Source organism: Sturnus vulgaris, chromosome 16 (genome assembly GCF_052056855.1).
Source record: "Sturnus vulgaris isolate bStuVul1 chromosome 16, bStuVul1.hap1, whole genome shotgun sequence".
In the NCBI taxonomy this organism is placed as follows: Eukaryota; Metazoa; Chordata; class Aves; order Passeriformes; family Sturnidae; genus Sturnus; species Sturnus vulgaris.
Genome location: NC_142258.1, coordinates 7139900 through 7161526, shown reverse-complemented (window position 1 = coordinate 7161526; position 21627 = coordinate 7139900). Strand labels below are relative to the sequence as shown.

At 40.4% G+C, this 21627-nt stretch overlaps 1 protein-coding gene and 1 long non-coding RNA gene across 2 annotated transcripts in view; one reads left to right on the top strand and one right to left on the bottom strand.

Moving 5' to 3' along the window:
* OTOA (otoancorin) overlaps positions 1–15126 on the top strand; it is a 34376-nt gene extending 19250 nt beyond the window's left edge. Inside the window, exons 21-28 of the mRNA XM_088174377.1 lie at positions 2790–2977; positions 6954–7109; positions 8522–8664; positions 9051–9187; positions 10185–10282; positions 12162–12354; positions 13479–13568; positions 14168–15126. Coding sequence (XP_088030503.1) covers positions 2790–2977; positions 6954–7109; positions 8522–8664; positions 9051–9187; positions 10185–10282; positions 12162–12354; positions 13479–13546 — 983 coding nt within the window. The 3' untranslated portion in view covers positions 13547–13568; positions 14168–15126. The remainder of the gene's footprint in view (positions 1–2789; positions 2978–6953; positions 7110–8521; positions 8665–9050; positions 9188–10184; positions 10283–12161; positions 12355–13478; positions 13569–14167) is intronic.
* A 3500-nt stretch (positions 15127–18626) lies between these two features.
* LOC148221895 (uncharacterized) lies at positions 18627–21616 on the bottom strand. Its single transcript, XR_015807220.1, has 2 exons — positions 20295–21616; positions 18627–19118 (listed from the first exon to the last, which is right to left on the bottom strand). It is a non-coding gene; the product is annotated as an uncharacterized LOC148221895 (long non-coding RNA).
* Between the last annotated feature and the right edge of the window lie 11 nt (positions 21617–21627).

Genomic DNA, 21627 nt, shown 5'->3' with positions numbered 1-21627 from the left:
CAACTATTCTTTATCTGAAATTCACCCAGGCAGAATTTGTAAGCTGTGCCATCCTATGCCATGGAAAACAATCCTGCTGTGGGGGAAGCTTTTGAAAAGCACCAATGGGAATTTAGACCCAAACATACTCAAGGAGTTTGATACTGTCTGCCTTTGTCTTTGAAAATCTCCCCTTTGGTTCTCTGCCTAGCAGAATAGAGGTTCAAGCTCTCAGCAAGCCCTGAGCCACCATGGAAATCCATCTGCTTGTAGCAGAGACTCTGAATGATGACTGTTTGTCTCTAGAGGTGAATTTGCCTCTTATAATGCTGTATTCATAGGCAGAGAGAGGTGGAGGGAGTTCTAAGAGTTGTGTTTTTTCATAGCCTGAAACAAAACATGACTTCAGTTGATCAGAGGAGTCATTACAAAATCATCAAACTGTAAAAAAATGCAGGACTGATCTGGGTGTTATTGTTATATGTTCACCTGTATGCATGAAATTCACTCTTCCTTCAGCAAGTAAATCAGCCATATTTCTTTAGACACAGGCCACAGGACTAAAGGTTCAGCAGCAGATATTTCAGTCTGCCTGTGTGCTTATGTGTTCTTTTTTAAGCCTTTGGATCTACATGAATCCCAAAGACTTCTCTAATCATCCTAGCTCATGTCCAGTGCATTTGCAGAGCTCTCTCATCTGCATTGTAAGACCAATGCAAACCTGCCAGCAAAGCTGATGGTCTTTTTCAAAGGATAACTTGGCTCCAAGTCCGTGGAGGCTCCTCAGTCTTCACTGAGTGTGCACGAGCTCAGCTGGAGGGAATCTGGGATATGAAAAGTTGAAGGATTGTTTGTGCTATTCCAGGAAATGCTTCTGCAGCCCAAACATGGTATTGAACTTCTGTTACCAAACATAATCTCAGCAGCTCTACACGATGCACACAGTGGTTACAGTAAGGAATGAAATTTAATTACTGATTTCTAAATCACAAAAATAATGGGTATTATGAAAACTACTCCAGAATAACATTGATGCTTTTCATGCCACCAATGCTAATTTCTCACAGACCAGTTGTGAGCTAATGTTAATAACAGTAGCAATTGCCACTTACGGAGTTCTTGCATCTGTGTCTATATCAAGATTAAAAACAAAGGTTTTAAGGTGCTTAAGGCAAGATGGAACATGAAAAGCAAAACTTGGGAACTGTATGTCTGAGATGCTACCAGAGAGCAGTGGCAATGCTGGAGAAAGAATTCAGGTTTCTCACCACAAGCACTGAGATGTTATAATGCATATATATGTTTTTCATCAAATTAAATGTATAGCAAAAGGAAGAGCAAAGTGGCATCAGGTCAAAAATCTAATTAGTATTTCCCTCTTGAATTGCATCAGTGTATCTGGTGTCTTAAAAATTGTAAAATCAATGGGTTTTTTCGAGGACACAAAGTCTTAGGTTTTCATGACTTGGGGAAGGGAGCTGCACTGTGTCTGCATAGGCAGTATTTACATGAGAAAAGCTGACCTTCTGCAGCAGGAGAAAGGGAAACAATGCAGCTTCACAAGAGGGAGGTAAAGAGAGAGCAGAAGATCAGCTGGTACAGTGGAAGCTGAACAGCATTTTCATTTGCTCAACAGATTCAATCTTTTCAGTGTTCTACCCACTACTGCAGCTTCCTTTGATGCAAATAAATCCCTCCTCTGCCTCCTTTCAAAATACAAATCTACTTTGTACATCCTCGCTTTAATTTATTTATCTGGGGGAGCTTAGCTGAGGCACAGCATCTGTGAAATTCGTGCTTTTTACTGGTAATGACCGTATCCAAAGACATGTAGGGATTATTTGGTTTAGATAATTATTTAATAAGGTTTTCCTAAATTAGTGACAGGAGAGGGAGCAGTAAACAACCACATTAGGATTCTTATTTCTGCTTTCCATCACCATTAGAGGTAGATTATGCCAACAAAGACTAGGATTTGTTAAAACACACAATGGAAACTGTCTGGTTTGATAATGCATAGGCCTGGAACCTGACTGTAAATAAGATTTTTAAAGGCAGTTTGTCTGTCCAAACAGTGCTGTGGTGAGGGAACAGCCCTCTCTAGATCCTGACATTTTAACAACAGGCTTGACATAACGAACAAGCACCGTGCTTCTCTGACACATCCAGCTTCTGTCTTCACCTTGTTTAAATGTCAGGCAAGTCTTACAAGACATATATCTCTACCAGGCATTTCAGAGTGCAAGGACCTCTCATGTCTGTTATAGTCCTGTTGAGTTGGATTCACTGTTTGAATGTGATGTTTATTCAGCTGAAGCTCTTTTTGGTGAATTTCCACCAGGAATGCAAACATTTGCATTTCACTCCTGTTGAACCAAGTCTCCCAGAAAATGGTGGCTTTACCTCAGAGCAAGTCCTTGTCTGGGTTTTGATGCCCTTAGAGAATTAGTCTTGAAAGAAGCTTGCAAGATACTGGTAGTTCTTATTGCACACATCCATATTTTAGTTTTATTGTGGCATCTTGCATTGTAACTGTTCTGAAACGTGTCTGCTCTTGTCCAGCATACACTGCCTTTGGAGTATAGAGAATATAACCAATGTATTGTAAATTAGTGAAATTGTAGTTTTATATCCAGAACATAAATAATAGAAATATTTTTTTAATTCTTCAATTATAAAATAATAAATTTATCAATATCACATCAGCAGCAGTTAATTTTCATAGTCTGTTGCTCTCTTAAATATCAGTATTGCTTTGATTTATTTTGTCGTCTCTTTGATGAAAACTCTTGTTATTTGACCTTTTTCAGATTGCCTGAAAACCAGAGCTCCTTCTTCAAATGAAATAATTAAATTAGGAGAAGCAAATGTCTTTTGGTCAGTTCAGGAACTGAAATGCATGGACCCAGGAACTTTTGACAAAAATGTGGAACTTCTTGGGACTGTCTCAGGTTTTAACAGCTCCCAGCTGACTGCCTTGAAGGAAAAAGCCAAGCAGGTAACTATCCTGTCTGTGAAGGAAAATTAAATCTCTAATTTGATTTGGTGTTATTGAACTATGCAGTTCTAAAATAACTGTGCTATGTCAATGTCACTACTGCCACAAGAATATCGATGGTTTATTGGAAAAATAATGTGAGGTGGTGATAGAAGACTATTGCCCTTGCTTTAGAGTCAACAGGCAAGTAGTTCTGAGCTATTGGCAGCTGGAAAAGTGAAGTGTTTTTACTTTTGAATTGCTTTTCTGCTTGCTTCTCACTTTCCTTTCATAAATGAAAAAGTCAGTGAGCAGTACTAGGGGCTGTTGATTGCCCTGCTGAGAATTAAGCTTGGCATGTTAAACTGTCTGCATGGATGCTAAATATAGCCTACAGTGGCTAAACCCAAACTGACTGAAAGGCAGTTATTGGCTGAATAAAACTCCTTCTTCCACATTCTTCCACAGGCAGGGACAGCCCCATCAGTGGGAAATTTTAGGGAGGTAAAAACCCAGGTACATTTTGTCTTTACCAGGAGCACAGTCACACAGAGGACTGTGCTGGGGGCAGGTCAGCACTCTGGCTGGGTCTAGGGCATCAACAGAGTTCTGAGCAGCCCTGCCTGAGCCAGTATGGGCTGGCAGAGAAGTCAAGCTTTGCTCCATCCCTGTTGTTGCCATTGCACTTCTCCCTGGGGGTGACCTCCTCCTGCTGTTCTGTGGTTGCCTGCACTGCCAGAGAAAGAGCAAATTCCCAAACATACTTTTGGTACAGCAAGGAAAAGGCTTAGGGTGCAGTAAGACAAATTGGTATAGTTGCAGAAAACTCAGAGGTGAAGAGGATACTGGCCCCAGCCTGGCTTCAGCTTCCTGTCAGCAGCATCTGCTGGAGGTTATCTGTTCTCTGCTTCCATCTCTCTAATCCCCTTCTGTCAAAATGATCCAACATGTAAAAGTCCTTTTTAGGTTCCATCACATCATTCTGACAGAATGAGGTTGGGAAGCATCTACAAGTTGCAGTTGGCTGCCAGTAGTACAGAGTGCAAAAGGCTGGAGACCTGAGGGCTGTGACCTCTGGAGGAAAGCAGGAGCAGGGGACAACGTGGGCCTGGGCCTACATCTCCTTAAATCAGCAGCTGCAGCCAGTAGTGGAGCTGACCATGGATTTTGGGTAAATTAGGCCAACTGTGCAATTTTTTGCAGTAAAGCTCAGCCTTTAAAATAGTGTTATAACAATATAACATTAAATGGGGTTGTAGTTGGAGACAGAGACACAACCCTCTAGAGATTCATGTGACAAAAGTTTTCTTTATTGTTCTGAACCCTTCTTAAATAGAGAGTTTGAATTCCCCAGCTCATGACAGTTGGTTGGGAGTTTGGACTGCCCATTTCCTTGGCCAATGGTATATCTGCACTTCGGGTTCAATGAACTGGCTGGGATCATTTGTATGTGTTCGAATCCATCCTTTCATCACTCACCTAGGGACCTGTTTATTTCTAGGCTGGTTGAGTTTGGAGCTGCAGCTTCAGGCTAGCTGCAATGTGACTGAACTGCAGGTGTTTGAAGAGAAGTGGCACTGCCCAGATTTCTGAAAGCAGATGGTGACTCTGCAGTTGTGTCTCTGCTGCCTTGTTGCAGGAGGACAATTGCAGCAAATGTATTCTTCCCAAGTCAGCTTCCCCCTGTCAGCATGGACACCTGTTAGTAGGAAAAGGGGAAAAAGTGTAATCCTAGAAGAAAATAAAAACAGTGCTCCCCTGACATAGTGGAAACTACTGTTCTTTACAGCAGTGCAACATATTGGTGTACTTGTAGAGTGATATCAGTTGTAGGGAAATTACCAAGAACGTTGATACACTAACATTTCTGGCTATATTTAAAGACACACAGATCTGTAGTGCACTGAATGGTGGTATATTCTGTCAGTGAGTGTTTGTACAGAATTCTGCTAGACAAAGACAGACTTCCTATATATTAATTTCAAAATGCAATGTGGTGTTACACTGAGCACGAGGCATGAGAAATGAGACAGGACAGGCAAAGCTCCTTGAAATTACGTGCACAGATACTGTTATGTTATTAACATCTTTGATTAAAGGTTTCATTAAGCCTGAACTACTCATTGTTCCAAACTAATTCAAAAAGTCTAGTTATCAGATTGTGTCTTAATGAAAGTAAGAAGCTTAGCTCACTTGTAAATGGAAGGTCTCCCAGCTCTGCAGCAGAGACAGCTGTATGGATCTGTAGTCTCTATGTGAATGAGGACAAAGGAGTGCTTCAGTTTCATGTATTGTGTTATTTATATCATTCTGCCTGAGATTTTACCCAGCACTGTCAGATAATACTATTTATGAAGTACTTCAAATTCTGTAGTTTATGGCCTAGATCAGGAAACAGATAGTTGGCATTTTTGCCGGCATGTGTTTCATGTATCTCTTAAGCTAGAGAATTAAAAGCTTTAAAATTGGGCTAATGCTTTTTACTATCTATTTTCTTTGAAAAAGATTGAAGTTTCCCAGACTTAGACCCTTTATGACGTTGTAAAACCAACATAAAAGATCTGGTGGAAGCTTAGTTGGGAGATACAAATCCAGCAATGCATCTCTTAAACAAATCCTTAACCCGAGGGTCATAGCTGGGAAAAGCACCCGGGCAGCTCTGAGGCTGCTCTGTGCTGGATGTGCACAGCAGAGAGCCTGGAGCTCTGTGTAAGGAGTATTTAATTTCAGAGATCCAGATTATTGAGCTCTACTTTTATATTTTCTGGAGATTGTACAGCTCCATATCTGTCTGATGGTGCAAACACCATTTAGTAGGCAACTGCAGAGATGCTCTTCAGCAAGTCCCCACTATCTTTGTCCTTTCTAACTTTTTGAACAAAACTTAAATTGTAGCTATCCCAAAAATGGAGTAAATATTTTTCTGACTCAGACGGTAGCCCAGCCCTGGGCTTTTAGCTTTAATTTTCTAGATGGAATTAGAAGCACAATGTTATACTAGAAACCTGTCATGTATTCACTAACACAAAGCAGAGTTGCTGAAATACATGAGAGCTTTAAAGTGAGCATTTTTTTTAATGTGTGCCTGTCTTGTTCAAGTCACTTCTTCCTGCCAAAACCTATTGTCTTTTTCTGTAAAGGCAATTGGCCACATCAGGGGAGATACTGACTACTGTCTGCAGTCTTCTACAGTTGTCAACTAAATGTAATTGACAGTTCTGGCCTCTGGAAGTTCAGCTCTTGGTGGACTTTTGTTATTCTTTACTCAGGCAGAACTTTTCCTGATACTAAAATTTCCTTCAGTCTGCTGGGTGACAGCTTTTCAATCACTGTAACTTCATCACAAATAAAGTTAAAAGCAGGGGAAGTTGTTGAAATACACTGGTACTGATTTAGAAGAGCCCCTGCTTATTTCTTTGGGATTTTTACAATGTTTTACAAATTTAACTGTATCTGTACAAACACTTTTAAATTATTTTTTATTTTAGCATTGTATGAACATAATCTAGAAATCAGAACTTTAGGAACTGGTTCTTTGTCTGTATTACTTGATTCTCTACTTTGTCTTTCCTTGTCAGTGACTGAGCCAGGGTGGCTGGTAACAATAGTAACTTAAAGTCTGTCCCCTGGAGTGACTGCAGCTGGGTAGAAGCCTGGGCAGTCCAGGTGCTGCTTTCTTGGCAGTACAACAATGTGGATCTAGGCACAAATTCCCATTTTTATTGTTCTTAGTGGTTTTTCTCCTACAGCCACACTTCCAGCAGTTCCTATTCTGACTCAACAACAAGTTCCAAGCTGTAAAAATTGCAGCATTTTTAGATGAACTAATCATTATTGGTGTAGGACCTCAAAAATCTTCGCAATACCTAAGCTCTGCCTTCTGCGTGCAAAGAGGAATATTCAGGTTTTAGGACTTTTAAACCAAGGGGTTTGAGAATTATGTATATAGAAGAAAAGTCATAATGATCGAACAGATATTAATGACTCTCATCTAAAGGTTTGGGGGTTGCTGGCAGACTGGAGGAGTTACCAGATCATCTCCCTGGGCCGCATTGCTCTGGCACTCACTGACCAGGAAATCACAGAGCTGGACCTGCACTCCATCGACACCGTGGCTGTTCTTAGCCAGCAAACAGAGTGGACTCCTACCCAGGTGAGTGAGTGAGTTACTGAATGGACTCCTGGTGAAAAGGCTCTGGATTCACACCCTTTGGGACTCAAGTCCTGGAACTGCCTAGAAAACAGATCCAGAGATCCACGCTCCTCCCTGCTGCTTTTCTGCAGCTGTGACTGCAGTGAAAGTGGCCAGGTAGGTCAGCACTGGTGTCTGCCTGGCTGGGGCTTCCCTGGGGAGGTGGCCAAGACAGCATCAGTCACTGCTAATTGGGGTGGGATGGGTGTGTTCTTTAGCACTTGCCCACTAAGCAGTGGAAGGAGGTCAGCAGCTCCTCTCACACTGTCCCTGGAATAGACACTGCTGCTAAGAGTACCAGTCTTTCCTAACTAAGGACAATCACAGAACAGGTAGTGTGCCCCAATCCCAGCATCCATTGCCCTAGAAGCCCTTTATTAGCAAATACACCTCTCTCATGTTCCTTTCTTTGAATAATTTCTAGTTATATCAATGGGACTTTCATAATAAGAGTTTAAAACTTTGATTTATATTTGCAATTGGCAGCATATTTCTGACTTTGTGGCCCATAGCATCAGGACTCTGTGGCTGCACAGGTGCTGTCATGGTGGCAGTTCTGGCAGAATATCACACATCTGTTTAATGGATTCATGTTCTGAAGGGAACCATAAGAAGGAAGCATCTGGGAGGATTTTGTACAGAACCAGTTTGCTTTTGAGGTTTCCTGATATCAATAAGAGTAGTTAGTTAAAATAGATTGATCCTGCTGAACTTTAGTTGTCTGAAACTTAGGCAGCTAGTTAAACTCGTTATTTGAAGCTCAGCATTGTGGACAGATTAGGAAATCTTGGAAGATGCTTGTTTCTTTCACTGGCTTTGGAGAATGCCTTGGTGACATGGTTGAGATGGACTCAGTTTTTAAAGGGTTAGTTTAAAATGAGCACTATCCTAAATTACTTTGACTTGCAAAGGCACTTTGGTACAAATATCCCATTCATATCTGAAAATTAATCCTAATTAATCATAAACACAGGTCACCACTCATATATGGCACTTAAATAAGACAAGTCATCCTGAGTAATAAAAATAATAAAAATTACATATTGATCCCCTTAGGTATTTTATGTTTTCACTGATTCTGTGAGGCAATCCAGCACCATTACTTCTGGTGAAGGCTTTCCTTGTGACCTGGCAGAAGAAGTACAGAGTGTTTTCACACCATTTACATTTAGCAAGTGGTTGGGTAACACTGCCCTGTTTTAGTGTCACATGTAGGTGGTGACAGTGCTCCTCCTGAAGGCCACGGCCACACACTGGGGAGGCTCAGGATATATATTTAAGCTCCATAGCTTCTGGTAAGATTTTAAGCATCTAGTAAAAAACTCTTCATTATATTTACTCTGTTCATGCATATTATCTTACTGCTTTTATAGGCAAGAGCTATTTTGCAAGGTTTTCTAGACGACTCTGGCCAGACCATCAGCACATTAAAAAGTTTTGACTTAGTTGGATTAGGAGCTGTTCTCTGTGCTTTGAACTCCACAGAAATCACATCCATAAGGACTGCTGAATTCAGGTACTGCATTTTATATCTAATGAAATATTTTTTAGTAACTCTATTGATAAAATTCATTGTGCCATTTTTCTTCCATCAAGATTTGCAGAGCCTAAAGGACTCCTTTTTACATTTAAAATGCTTTTAGAAAAGCAGAAGGCATGCAGCAGTTAAAACATGTTCTTTTATAGTTTTCCTCTGCCATTTATATCCCACCATTGAAGTATTGCATTGAGAAACCCAGGTTTTTGCTCAAAACCTGAAATATTTGTATGCAATTCGTGTACATATATTTTAAATTAAAAATGGGTTTTACAGTCTTCTTACAGCAGGCTAAGTATATTCCAGGCCTATTTAGTACTGCATGTAAATGCAGCTTGTAATGATGACCTTGTTGCCTTTTGCAGTGCTGCAATTGCAAGAATTGGCCTGTTGTTTTGTACCACCCCTGTTCTGAGGCAGTTTAAGAAGATGACAGAATCTGTGTTTGGTGCTGCTACCAGCTGGAATGGCTCTGTTTTACAGGAAATTGGTACTATAGCAGGTAACAAAACTACAACTCCAGATGGTGATAGTTGTGAAGCATTGCTATTAAGAGATGGGTTCACCTAGCTGGGTTTTTTTCTAGACTGGCAAAAGACATTTCTTCCAGAGGGGAGTCACCTGCAGGGACAGATATCCAGCAAATTCAGAAGCACTAAGGAAAAGTCATGGTATTCTCTGTATGGTTCTGTAAATCTGGTCAAACTGACCTTGGGAAGCACAGCCTGAAGTTACCTGGGTCCTGTAAGTTGGAAAGGGTAAATCAAGGAGGGCAAAACCAATCAGGATTCCAGCCCCAGTCACTGTCTGTGAACCAGGCTGTACTGGGAGGAGCTGTGCTCTGGTTGCCCAAGCATCCTGCCTGGACAGAATGGGCTGCCCAGGGAAGAGCACAAGGGCAGGATTGGCCTGGAGTGATGCTTCTCCAGAGTGCTCGTGTGGCCTCGGGGATCTCCTGAGCCAGAGGTCACTCCCACTTCGGTTCCTGGATTTGTTTCCCTGTTATCGTTTAACTGCACATTGAACTCTCGTAATTTTTAGCATCCCCAATGCCTGTGGCAATAATTCCTCAAATTATTAACTGTAATAATTTGGGGAATTATTATGTATAATAATTCCATAACCACTTTAGTGGTGAAGAAGTTACTCCCATTGCATGATTATGCTCCCTAACCGTGGATCAGAAGAGACTGTGAATGAGCATTCCCTGATAACATTGCTTATGATTTTATAGGTTTTTATAATTCTCTTTTCCAAGATAAAGTAATTCAGGTAGAGTACATTCCATGTCAATGGCTAAGGTCAGATGATTTGTAATGCTGAAATATAATGAAAGAAGCAAAACAAAAAGAACCAGCTTCTCTCTATATAACACTCTGGAATAAACCATCTATTATGTATTTTTTATAAATGCCTGAAGTTTGTATTACCTTAAAAATAAGTTTAATATAAAGGACATTAACTGAGTTTTGTTTCTATTATGTGTTTCTATTTTTTAGGTGGTTTGAATGAGGATGAATTAAAAGCTTTTGATAAGAGCTTGATGCCATATTTCCAGCCATCAGCAGTAATACATATACCTCCTGAAATTTTCCAAGTAAGAGCTTAATTATTGAAGAAGTTACTGAATTTCTGTTGTTTTTCCCTCTAGCATAAATAAACTGCAGCAATCATTTATAGGTTTTTGGGTTGTGGCAAAAAAGTTTCTGTGGTCTGTTAAGTGAGAGACCATCAAGGATCTGGAACATTAACTTTCAGCTGTATCATCTGTATTTGTGATGCCCATAAAATATGCTAGACAAGCTTTATTCATCCTTCAGAATGCATCCCAAAGAAAAAGCAAGTATCACAAAACAGGGAATGGACACTGTATCTTCCAACGTTTTATTCAGATCTGAATTTTTGTCTCTGTTTATTAACATTTGCAAGGATGCTGTAATAACTACAGATTTCTCTGGTGATGGTGCAAGAGCTGTTTTATTAACCTAAAATCTGGCACCATTCTCCTGAGTTAGCTCTGAAAAACAGATTGTGCAGGCAGATATAGATCAGAAAGGAATTCCATCTAATTACAGCAGTACTGAATGTGGACCAGAAATTCGAATAGGGATCCTGAGATCATTGCCCCTGACTTTCTTTCACTTGGTGACAAGATTAATACTCTGCCTGGGCTGGTCTCTTTCAGATGCTCAGGCAAGCAATGTACTTATGGACAGATGAGCTAAACAGAGAGTTAACTGTGTCAGCTCCCATAAAAAAGAAAAACTCCTTGAGCACTAACTGTTGGTGCACAGTACCACTGACAGTTCAGATAAGCCTCAAACGTCCTTCAGAAACTATTTCTTTGCAAAACAGCTCTATACCATCTTGTAGAGTTTCTATCAAACAACATTTTTGTTAGTAAGAGTAGTAATGATAACTACAAAAAGTGATTAACAAAAAGCAGGATATCTCTTTGGAAGAATTTTCTGTATTTGAAAGATTCAAAGAAGATTTTGGTTTTACACAGTCTTTTTATGGCCTCATTTTGCAGCTGTATAAATTATTCAGATTTTGATTTATGAAAAATGACATTGTATTATGGACTTTAAGTGAGTTAAGAACATGCTCAATTCAAAATGTCTGAACCCATAGGGATTTCCATGAGTTTGCTTTGTTCAAACCACCACACCATTTGGTAGACAATGAAAAATGGGTAAGGGTTTGCTCCATCATCTGACCTACTTGCAAGGGGAATTTTGTCTTTCCAAAGTAGAACCTGGATGCAGAATTGTTGCAAGAAAAAACTTGTTGTGTAGGAGGGTTGAAGTGCTTGTGACTGCAGAATGTTAACTAGAACTAAAGCAATTCAGCCTGCCCAATAATGCAGGCTTTACAAACTGGTTAATTGCTATGTGATTTAAGATAATTACTGTAAGATTATGATTACCATGTTTAATTTTTAAATTTAATAGGAACAAACTCAGAAGATTTTAAATCTAAAAGAGAAAGTCTAATAATAAGATTAAAACATGGGGTCTTTTCATCTCATTGCTCTACTGCTAACTATAATCAAAGGTCAAATGTAAGTTCAAGTGAGATTGCTTGGGAGCAGATAAGAGGATATCAGAGGAAATAAATTAAAACACAAGAGGTTGCACAATACCATCAGTCTTTGAACAAATCAGAAAATAAATGGCTGGAAAATTAAACTCCAACAGTATATTGAAGAAATGTACAATACAGTGCTGGCATAGAAAGCTTCTCAGGCTGTCAGCACCCAGCATCAAAGAGAAAAGTGACAGCTAGATGAGTGGTCAGGGCAGTAAATGAGTACAGAGGATTCTTTTAAGCTCTATTGAGCTCTTTTATAGCAACACAATGTTGAAGGCTTCTGTCCCTCATTCCAAATGCAAGGCAGTGCTGACTTCTGATTCCTTACCTGCCTTCTGTAATTGACAGCCTAAACCAATTTCTCTGTCTTTTGTTCCTCCCAGGCATTGTCCCCAGAACAAATAGCAAACCTGGGCCCTGAGAACGCCGCCATGGTTACAGGATCACAGCGGGAGCGCCTGGATGCATCACAGCTCCAGAGCCTGGGGCTGGCACTGGATGGAGCCAGGACCAGCAGCACAGGGACACAGAGCACTGCAGGATCTCTCCAGGAGGGACAAACCCCAGCTGAGAGCAGTGAGTGGAGTCCTCCCTGCTCCTGCCTAGGGGAAGGGCACACACCAGTGGGGTGTGAGGTCTCACAGCATGCACCAGGGGCAGGCCTCTATTCTGAGGGTGGGTTACAGTGAATTTACTAATCAACTTCTATAGTCATGCTTCAAATCACATTCCTGACCAAGACAAACAGCCAGGAGGATGTTGGATTTACCCACAGCAAAAGGTAATGGAGGAAGACTGTCAGATGGCATTGGCAGCTGTCTAGTAGCATTACTCTGTGCTAAGCACTAGCTTGTGTAAAAGGTAGTCTGAAACACTGAGCTCTTCCCTCTCCTTTCCCATATCCTTTGCCTAAATTTAAGGCAGGGGTCTCCATCTCTGGACCTTCAGGTCAGAACCTTTATGTGCAGCAGAATGTTGTTTGCAGAGCTGCATGTGGGAAAGGAGGTAGTACTGGGGTGGATTAGCATCTTTATCCAGACTCTAGGACCACTGAATGGTTTTTTCTGCCAGTCCTACCCATTTGGAATTAAAGCCTATTAGTACCTGTACTTCAGTGGTTTAATCTTTTACTTCTTCAGATTTCAGTTTATACTAGCAAGTCACACTGGCAATATCAATGGATGTGTTACAGTGAGAGAGTTTGCACATAGTCAAGACAATATTGAGAACTTATCCCTATCAAACAGCAAATATTGTTGGTTCCAGTGACACCAGTGAGATGTAAGCTGCTGGAGGAAAGAGAGGGAAGCTGAAGTGCTGAAATAGGAGTAAGGGGAATTAAAATGCTATGATGCCCTTGCTGGAATTAGGGCAGACTTTCCCAGAAGCACCTGGGAAGTGCTCTTAACCCAGCTCCCTCTCAGGTATGACTTGTTCCTTCTGGAGGTCTGCCAAAGGGAGGAGTTTTCCGGGTAAAGATCACCTGAGTTCTTGAGCTTCTTGTCCATTGTTCCTGTCTCCCTATGAAATGCTTCTCTTTGGAGCTGTATGTGTTAAACTGGAAGTGACATCTTGTGAGAGCTGAATGTAACTAGGATTCAACTGTTGGAATTTGCTGCACTTCTTTGGGATGGTGTAGATAAGATTTCTAGGCCTGAGCTGTAGCGTGACAGTAAGAAATAAAGTCTTCTGCTTTCCAGGTGCTCCTTGTTTGAGTGGCTTTGGCATCTGGCTGTGTGCTGTGTTTACACTGCACCTTCCTTTCTGAACCCTCAAGGGCTGAGCTTGAGGTAAGTTATATTTTCAGTTAGAGATAACTTTATGACAGAAGCACAGACCACCTGTAACAGAGAAGGACTGTGGGACCCTCTTCCTGCTTTGAATACAAAGATAACAATTCTTGAATAATTTTTCTGTATTACAAAGGTGCCTTGTATCTTGGTTAGACTATCTCTGAATCTAATCAAGGGGAAAACACTTTATCTTATCTTTATTGTAAAGCCAAACATAACAAAGGTATATTTAAAGCTCCATGTAACACCAGTCAATTACTGCATTGTTATTTGGAACATGTTCTTGGTTTTACTCTGTGTTTTGCCCATTCCAGGCTATTTATAAGATTTTATTCCACAAGCACTTCTATTTAGTAGAGTATTGCCGTTAACTTTCATTGGATTTTAACATTTTGACAGGCTAATATTTAAGAAGAGCACTGGTGGGCTTGAAGTTTAGGTTCCAGTTAGGCAAACTGGATAAGTATTAAGTAAACAAACAAGTATTAAGTAAACTAAAGGCAAACTAAGTGAGCTTAAGTATTCTACTTAGTCTTTAAGGTTGAAAAGCAAGGCATGTCAAAAGACTTAATATTTTTCTTTGCTTTGATTTTCAGTATCCTGGAGTTTAACAACAAAGATGCTGGAGATAAAAGAGTGTCAGCTCAGCTTGAACAGTAGAATCAAGAGGCTCTGAGATTTCTGAGTGCAGAGTGGTTAAATTCTTACAAGCAAGACCCGCATCTGCCATCATTATGAGAACTATCTCTTTTCCATAGCTTTACCATTAACAAATAACACAGTATCCCTGCAAATACTTGGAGTTTAAAAATGCTTATCTGTCTCATGAGAAAATCACTGAAATACAGGATTGTGTGTTAGGTAGAAACTTGAATTATAGGGTAGACAGGTAGCAGAGGACTGCTATTTGGAGGCTGTTGTCTGATACCCAGTGCTTTTTACATGGACTAATTTGGTCACACTGTGGTGTCCTTTTGTTGGGTTTTCTTTTACTTCAAGTGTACATTCCCTGGAGAGGGGCTGTCCTTCTGAGTGGAGTAGTAGAAACTGCTCTAAAAGTTACTGCTGTTGCAATAAAATAGCTTCATCTCGGGGCTGCTGGTTTAAATCCTGCTCAGACAAGTGATAATAGGCTCTTAGAATTTAAGCACCTCTACAAAACATCGTTTCCCCGTGGCTGTTTGTATTCAATACAGAGCTGTTGACACTGAGGGCACTAGCAATACTATGAGTATTTCATGTGACAAAATGCACCATGGAAACCTGCTTATGTTCATCAAGAGACAGCCCTCTCACTCCAGGTGGGATTGAAGTGTACACCTGGGAATACTAAGGGAAAACTGTTCACTGGGCCTATACACTACTAAGACTGTCAATCCAGTATTTTCCACAAGACCTAGAATAAGGAATTTCTCATAATTATAAACCATAGGTATTTTCCTGTGTTTTATCAGCATATGACTTAAGTGTCTAATATTAGATTCTCATGCTACACCTCAATATTTTAAACAATGGGGGGAAAATATATATTAAAAATCTTCTGCATGTGAACATATATTTTGATGTTGTTCAACATGATTTCAGACCACGAACACATGGCACAGTTTTCCCTTTTGCCATTGCAAAAGTATTATTTTTTCTAGACTAAAAAAGGCAATACATGGACTGAAAAGTTTAGCTTTCTCATTCAGGGCTGTACTGTAGAAAATGCCCTTCAGACTGTAATTTGTATTTCTTTATGGCAAACATTACATGTGGCTTCTCAGCCCTGAAAGTAGAATTGAAATTTTTCTCAGGGGGGAAGCAATAGGACTGGGAGGGAGGGGGGGAGAGCTGGAGGGAAGAGCCTAGCTGCTGCTGGGGCACGGTGAATGTTACTTCTTGCTGCAGTTGGGAGAAACAGTTCCTACCACAGTCCCATATATTCCATAATTCCTGCAGCAGCAGGGGCTAACTTGATTCTTAGGGCTTTGTTATTGTAAAAGTAGACAGTGAGAGCCATTTCTCACCCCCTCCTTTCCCTCTTCCCCCTTCAGCAGTCTGCTGCTTTGGGAACTGCCTTTGCCTATAACTAACCCTGGCAAGTGTGACGTGATATTATAGATAATACCACATGCTTTAGTTCTGCATTTTATAAGCAAAGAATTATGATTGCTGCAAACTGCCTGGCACTTTTTTCTCTAATCCTCATGGTAAGATTCCAGCTTCTCCAGCTATGTTTCCCTTTCTGCATGTGAACAGGAGATTGAGACGTATATTTCAATAGAAATAAATTTGTTTTATTAATCCCAGCAAATACATGCAAATGTCCACTAAAACCAAGAAATGCTTCAGTGGATCAAATGCATTATAAAGATTTATCTGTGTTTTCAGATTAGAAAGTTCTGCCTCAGTCAGATGTGAAAGTACTAAAAGGTTTTTTGATTTCTAGAAATTGCCTGACTTGAATTCTATGTGCACTTCTGAAGATGCAGGAGAGTGTTTTCATGTCAAGAAGGCAGTCAGCATTTCCAGTTCAGCTGCTTAGGTCAGATACGTGACTTAGCTCTACCAAGCCCTTCAAAAATCTATACGAGTTGAAAGTGATCTTCTTTTGTCAATATACCTGGGAGTGATTCCGTTTGCAATTATGTGAGTCAGAGTTTAGCTTTTAATTGGAGCAGGAGTGAGCTCTTTGCTTTGTGCCATCTGCACTGCAATTTCTTTCAAGCACAAGTGCTTTTAAATAGCTAAACTGCTTGATTATTTAGTATTTTATTAAACGAATAATTATGTTAAGAATTTTGGCATTGCATTTACGTTTGGTCAAGGGCTTATCTATTTCTTACAAGAGTAGTGTAGGAGGGGTAAATGTGGAACACTGACTTAATGTTGTACTTATTTCATGGTGAGATTGCATATCCTGTTTGGTTCATAAGATGGTGTGAGCATCTTAGATGGCAAACATTGTAAAAAAGCAATTTTACTCCTGCCAGTGTACCTCTTGTAAAGATCACCGATGGAAAAGCCCATTTTACAAAATCTAAGATTCATTGAGACACCTCCATCAAAACTGTTGAAACAATTTCTGTGGGAAGAATAGATGGAAAGGGGAGAAAGGCATGGAGAGCACAAGTATGCACAGTGTGTAATCTGTGTGTGACCTGCTGCCCAATCCTGCACACTGCCACTGCCAGAGGAAACTGAAACGTGTACACTTCACTTCCGTGAAACAAACCACAGAACCCCTCCGTGCAGGCATCTGCCCCCTCTGCAGATGTGTACTGTGTACAACATGCATGTGATCACTTTCACTGGAATGCATTCATGGGAAAAATGTCTCTCAGTCCCTCTCTTTTTGCACGATCAGGGTTTTGGGGAAGAGTAAACTACAAAGAAATGTGGTATAAAGATTTGATTCTTCAAGAAATGTTGCTGTTTGTAGATGTGGGTAACATTTGTTTAAACCAAGCTTAATTTCTCCTACATTGTTTTTAGTTCTTTTAGATCTTTGAGAAAGAAAAAAAATATAGGATTTGTCCATAAATCTGCTGTTTAATATAGGCCATGATAATAATTTTATCTGCTTATTGTGAGAGTTGCAGCCCTCCTCTACACTTGTGGCTCCTCTGATGTTTGCTGGGCAGTGCCATACATCCTGTGGGATGGAAATCCAAGTATCCAACTGCTGACAGTCACAACTCTGGTGTAGGCCTGGCTCCTCTTGAGTACTGTAAGCCCTGTGACAGGTGACCCTGTCCAGCAGTATGTGAGAGGAAGCATCTCATTTCATTCCTGTGATTGAATGTAGGATCCTTCAGGAGTTAACAGATGGGAAGAAATACTCTTGTTGGCTTATCATTGCAGTGCCTGATACCTTTATGTTCAGAATTGTGTTTAGAAAAAAGGGCTACTGGTTCTGGATCAGCAGGAGAGAAAATATCCCTATGACCTGGTACTGAGGTAAATGCCACATCTGTGGTATCTCTAAATCCCTGAAAGGAAGAAAACAACTACCCCTCCACAGTATCTGTGTCCCTGTTAAAGCTGGTATTATGGCTGTTGTCAGGTTTTGTACAGTGCATGGAATGTTTGACTTTCAGTGATCTCAATCTGTCACATCAGAGCTAACCAGCTCCTCAGTGTGAGGCTCTAAAGATGCTATTTAAAAAAAAAAAAAGGCATCCTTCCTTAATTTTAAGAAGCCCTTTATGCCTCTGTATAATCTGCTCAAATATTCCAGAGGCAATTACATACTGCATTATGGCAGATTTAGCTTATCACTTCACTGCTGTGCCTGGGGATCATCACCCCCTTATTTACTTTCCAGTAACACAAATTGCAGCCACATCATATTAGGCTGGGACCTTGTCAGAGTCCCACTGGCTGCTCCTCTTGTGAGACGTTGCTCAAGGTGTGCCAGCCAAATGCACCTGGGGCTAAGGGACAGGCCTGAGTCACTCCAGTGACACTCAGAAAGCAGCAAGGAATCCACAGTAACCTGGAATGTGTCATTGAGCAGGTAACTGGCCATAATGCACCGTTGGTATTTTGGCTCATGATGTGTTGTGATTATAGATAACACACACTGCTTCCCAGTGGGACACTGCCAATTTCCCCATGGCAGTCGAGGAACAGCCATCAAACTGCACTATCTCGTTCCTCTGTCATATATTGTCCTCCTTAGAAGTAAAAATCAAATTTCAAATAATCTCTTCCTCTCTTTTTTTTTTTTCTTTGCTCTATAAAGGTTGATATTCCAGGCTGATACACAACTTTAAGCAATAGGGTCTCTTTATTTGAATGAAAACGTTTACATGTTTTTGGTAAGTCTGTGGGGGTGTTTTGGGTTTTTTTTTTTAGGCAAGATCTGTAGGCATAGGATAAGGAGAGCTAAGAACCTTAAAGTCCTGATTAGTAAAATAATTCTCATCCATGCCATATGATGTGGGACAGCCTTGGGGACTGTTTACTCCAGTGCTGTTGGAGGGGAGGGATCTGACTTCCTTTTCCAGTAAGGCGGGAGGGAAACTGGACAGAAAAGACAGGTCTGCAGAGAATAAACAAAAACTCGACTGTAAGTTAAATTTCTTTTATTGGTATCCCAGAACATTTGGAATTGCTCCTCAGAAAGAGTATTTTGTGTGTTGTTATACAGCAGCTGTTGGAAAGTGCAGATAAATAACAAACCTGTCAGATAGCAAAACAGACCTGTTTGCTATCCAGATATCCATAATTTCATATTTTACTTAAGACTGATCCATTATCAGACCATCTTTCCATATCTATCTACTCAGTCTTTAGACAGAGAAATTATGAGACTACCTCAGAGACCCCACCAGACCTTGCCTGGCATCAGGACATGTAGGAGTTCTGCATCATAGGATATTTTTATCAAAATTCACATCTGGCTCTTTATTTGTACCCAAAAATAGATAGCCACAAAACGTATTCTATTTTTTCTGCAATGGGTAGAAAGCAACCAATGTCCATCTGTCTCTTTCTGTCCTTTTCTGTTCAGCATCAGTCTGCTTTTCCAATCCGGATTAATGAGAGGATTTTCTTGCCCTGATGATGCAGGAACACAGGCAGGTTCAGAGCTCACAGTCCAAGTGACTGAACATTGAAGTATTAACTTGGAGGAATTGTGATTGATGGATTTCTTGCTTTTCTTGCAACAGTATAACATTTCTAATGTTCTAGCTGATATAATTAGGCTTACAAATACTTAACAACATCTCACTTAATATTTATAAACTTCTCTTTGAGGGACAAAGAGAAAAGGAGAGAATTCAAAAGTAAATTTCTGTAGGAGAAATATGAAAATGCTAATCTGTCACACATACAGCAGGGGAGTGGTACTGCTTTCCTCAATAATTTTTAACCATTGTATGTGGAAGTGAACTGTATTGATTTATCAAAGAATAGCCATCACTGTAGTTAAAATCACATTGGTTTGATGCACAAGCTGAAACTGCCCTAGGACATCTTTAATTGGGGCCTGACATGTTTTACCATTTAACCAGATGTCAGAAAACAACTGAGATCACAAACAAGTTCTGAATATATACTGCATGAACTGAGAATGGGGTCGAGAGAATGGATGTCTTTAATATATCTATTAAATAGATTCTAGATATGCATCTGTCAGTATTTTTATTAGCTACTTTTATTTCAGTATTCCACCTTCCAGAACTGTTGAGATCTGACAATAAATGTACACATTTCAATCGAGCTGTGTCAAACAGGCTGGTCCAGCCAGTGCTCTGACACATGTCTATGTTTCCAGACCTCACACATGTGTGCAGTGATAGAAATGCCTCAGCACTGCCACTGCTGATGTTGTAGTTATGAATTTGCACTCCTGTTGCAGTTGGTAGCACAGATTTGGGGAGTTCTGCCAAATGCTGTCGTCTTCAGTTCAAATTTCCCAAGTACTATATTTGGGGTTTTTAACATGTATCCTCAAGTAGGCAACTCGCTGGTGATTACATTAAATATTATTTGATGCAAAAAAATTATTCAACATGTGCTTAAAGTAATTATTCTGTTAGAGTTCAGATCTATAAAACTTTTCAAATGCAACATACAACCTCTTATCTTAGGAATTGTTAAGAGATACTATGGAGCTTGTCAAGGATTTGTACTGCTGTACTTGTAAACACAGTGTTGTAAGAGGACAGGCTTTGATTCCTAATCTCTCAAAATAAGTAAATTTATTTTTGCCACACTGTGGCTACTTACTAAAAAAAGATAATAGCAGGTACTCATCAGTTCTCTCTTCTTTTCAGGATTATGTCAACTCTATAGATTTCAATGTTTGTGCTGCATTTTAAACAGGAAAATTAAAGATTGTAGTTAGAATCCTTTTCATAAATATCACACAGTCCATAACCTTCTGCTATGGGAAATTTTCAGTGTATCATTGTGTAACAGTTAAATCCTTATGCTATTTCCTTAATCAGGGTGTGAAACAATGTAAACCAAGAGATTTTAAAGAAATGAGCGACCCAGCAAAGCACCACTGGTCACCTGGAATAAGCTGTTACCCATTTTCTACAACCACTGGAAATCCTATTCCTGGGCAGCTATTCCTATTTTTCTTTGATATTTTTTGGGTTGTTGGAGGTTTTTACAGACAACATTGGAGAGTTATTAAGAGGAGATGCCTCTTTTGAACTGCCCACTGAACTATGCTGCCCATGTCCTGTGTTTTAGGGATTTAAGACTCTGAAGAGGCAGTGTGCTGACTCTCAAGGCATGATTGTTGAAGAAATAATTGCCCTTTTTTTCTTCGTCTTGGAAGTTTACACAGAATCATGAAATTGTTAGTGTTGGAAGGGACCTCTGGAGATCACCCAGTCCAACCCTCCTGCCAAGGCAGAGTCACCTGAAGCGGTGACACAGGAACGTGTCCAGGTGGGTTTGGAATGTCTCCAGGGAAGGAGAATCCCTGACCGCCCTGAAGAGCCTGTCCCAGTGTTCTGCTACCCTCAGTGTAAAAAAGTTCTTCCTCTTGTTGAGGTGAAACTAATTGTGGTTTAGTTTATGGCCATTGCTCCTTGTCCTGTCACTGAGCACTACAGAAAAGTCTGGCACCATCGTGGCACAGGCTGCCCAGAGAAGCTGTGACTGCTCCATCCCTGGAAGTGTTCCAGGCCAGGCTGGACAGGGCCCTCAGTAAACCTGGTCTAGTGAGTGGCATCCCTACCCATAGCAAGGGACGGATCGAGATCATCCCTCAGGTCCCTTCCCATCCAAACCGTTCTGTGATTCCATGATTCTGTGACCCTCTTGGCACGCACCTTTGAGGTATTTATATATATATTGATGAGATCCCCCCCTCAGTCTTCTCTTCTCCAGACTAACAAGGCCCAGCCCTCGCAGTCTCTCCTAAGAGAGACACTCCAAACCCCTCATCACCTTTATGGCCTCCGCTGGACCCTGTCTAGTAGCTGATGTAGATTTTCACAGGACCTACAAAACATAATAACATATACATATAATATATATTACTCAATATTATGTATATATATATACAGATCAGCTGCTCAGCCGCCCCACGGGCTGAGTCCCG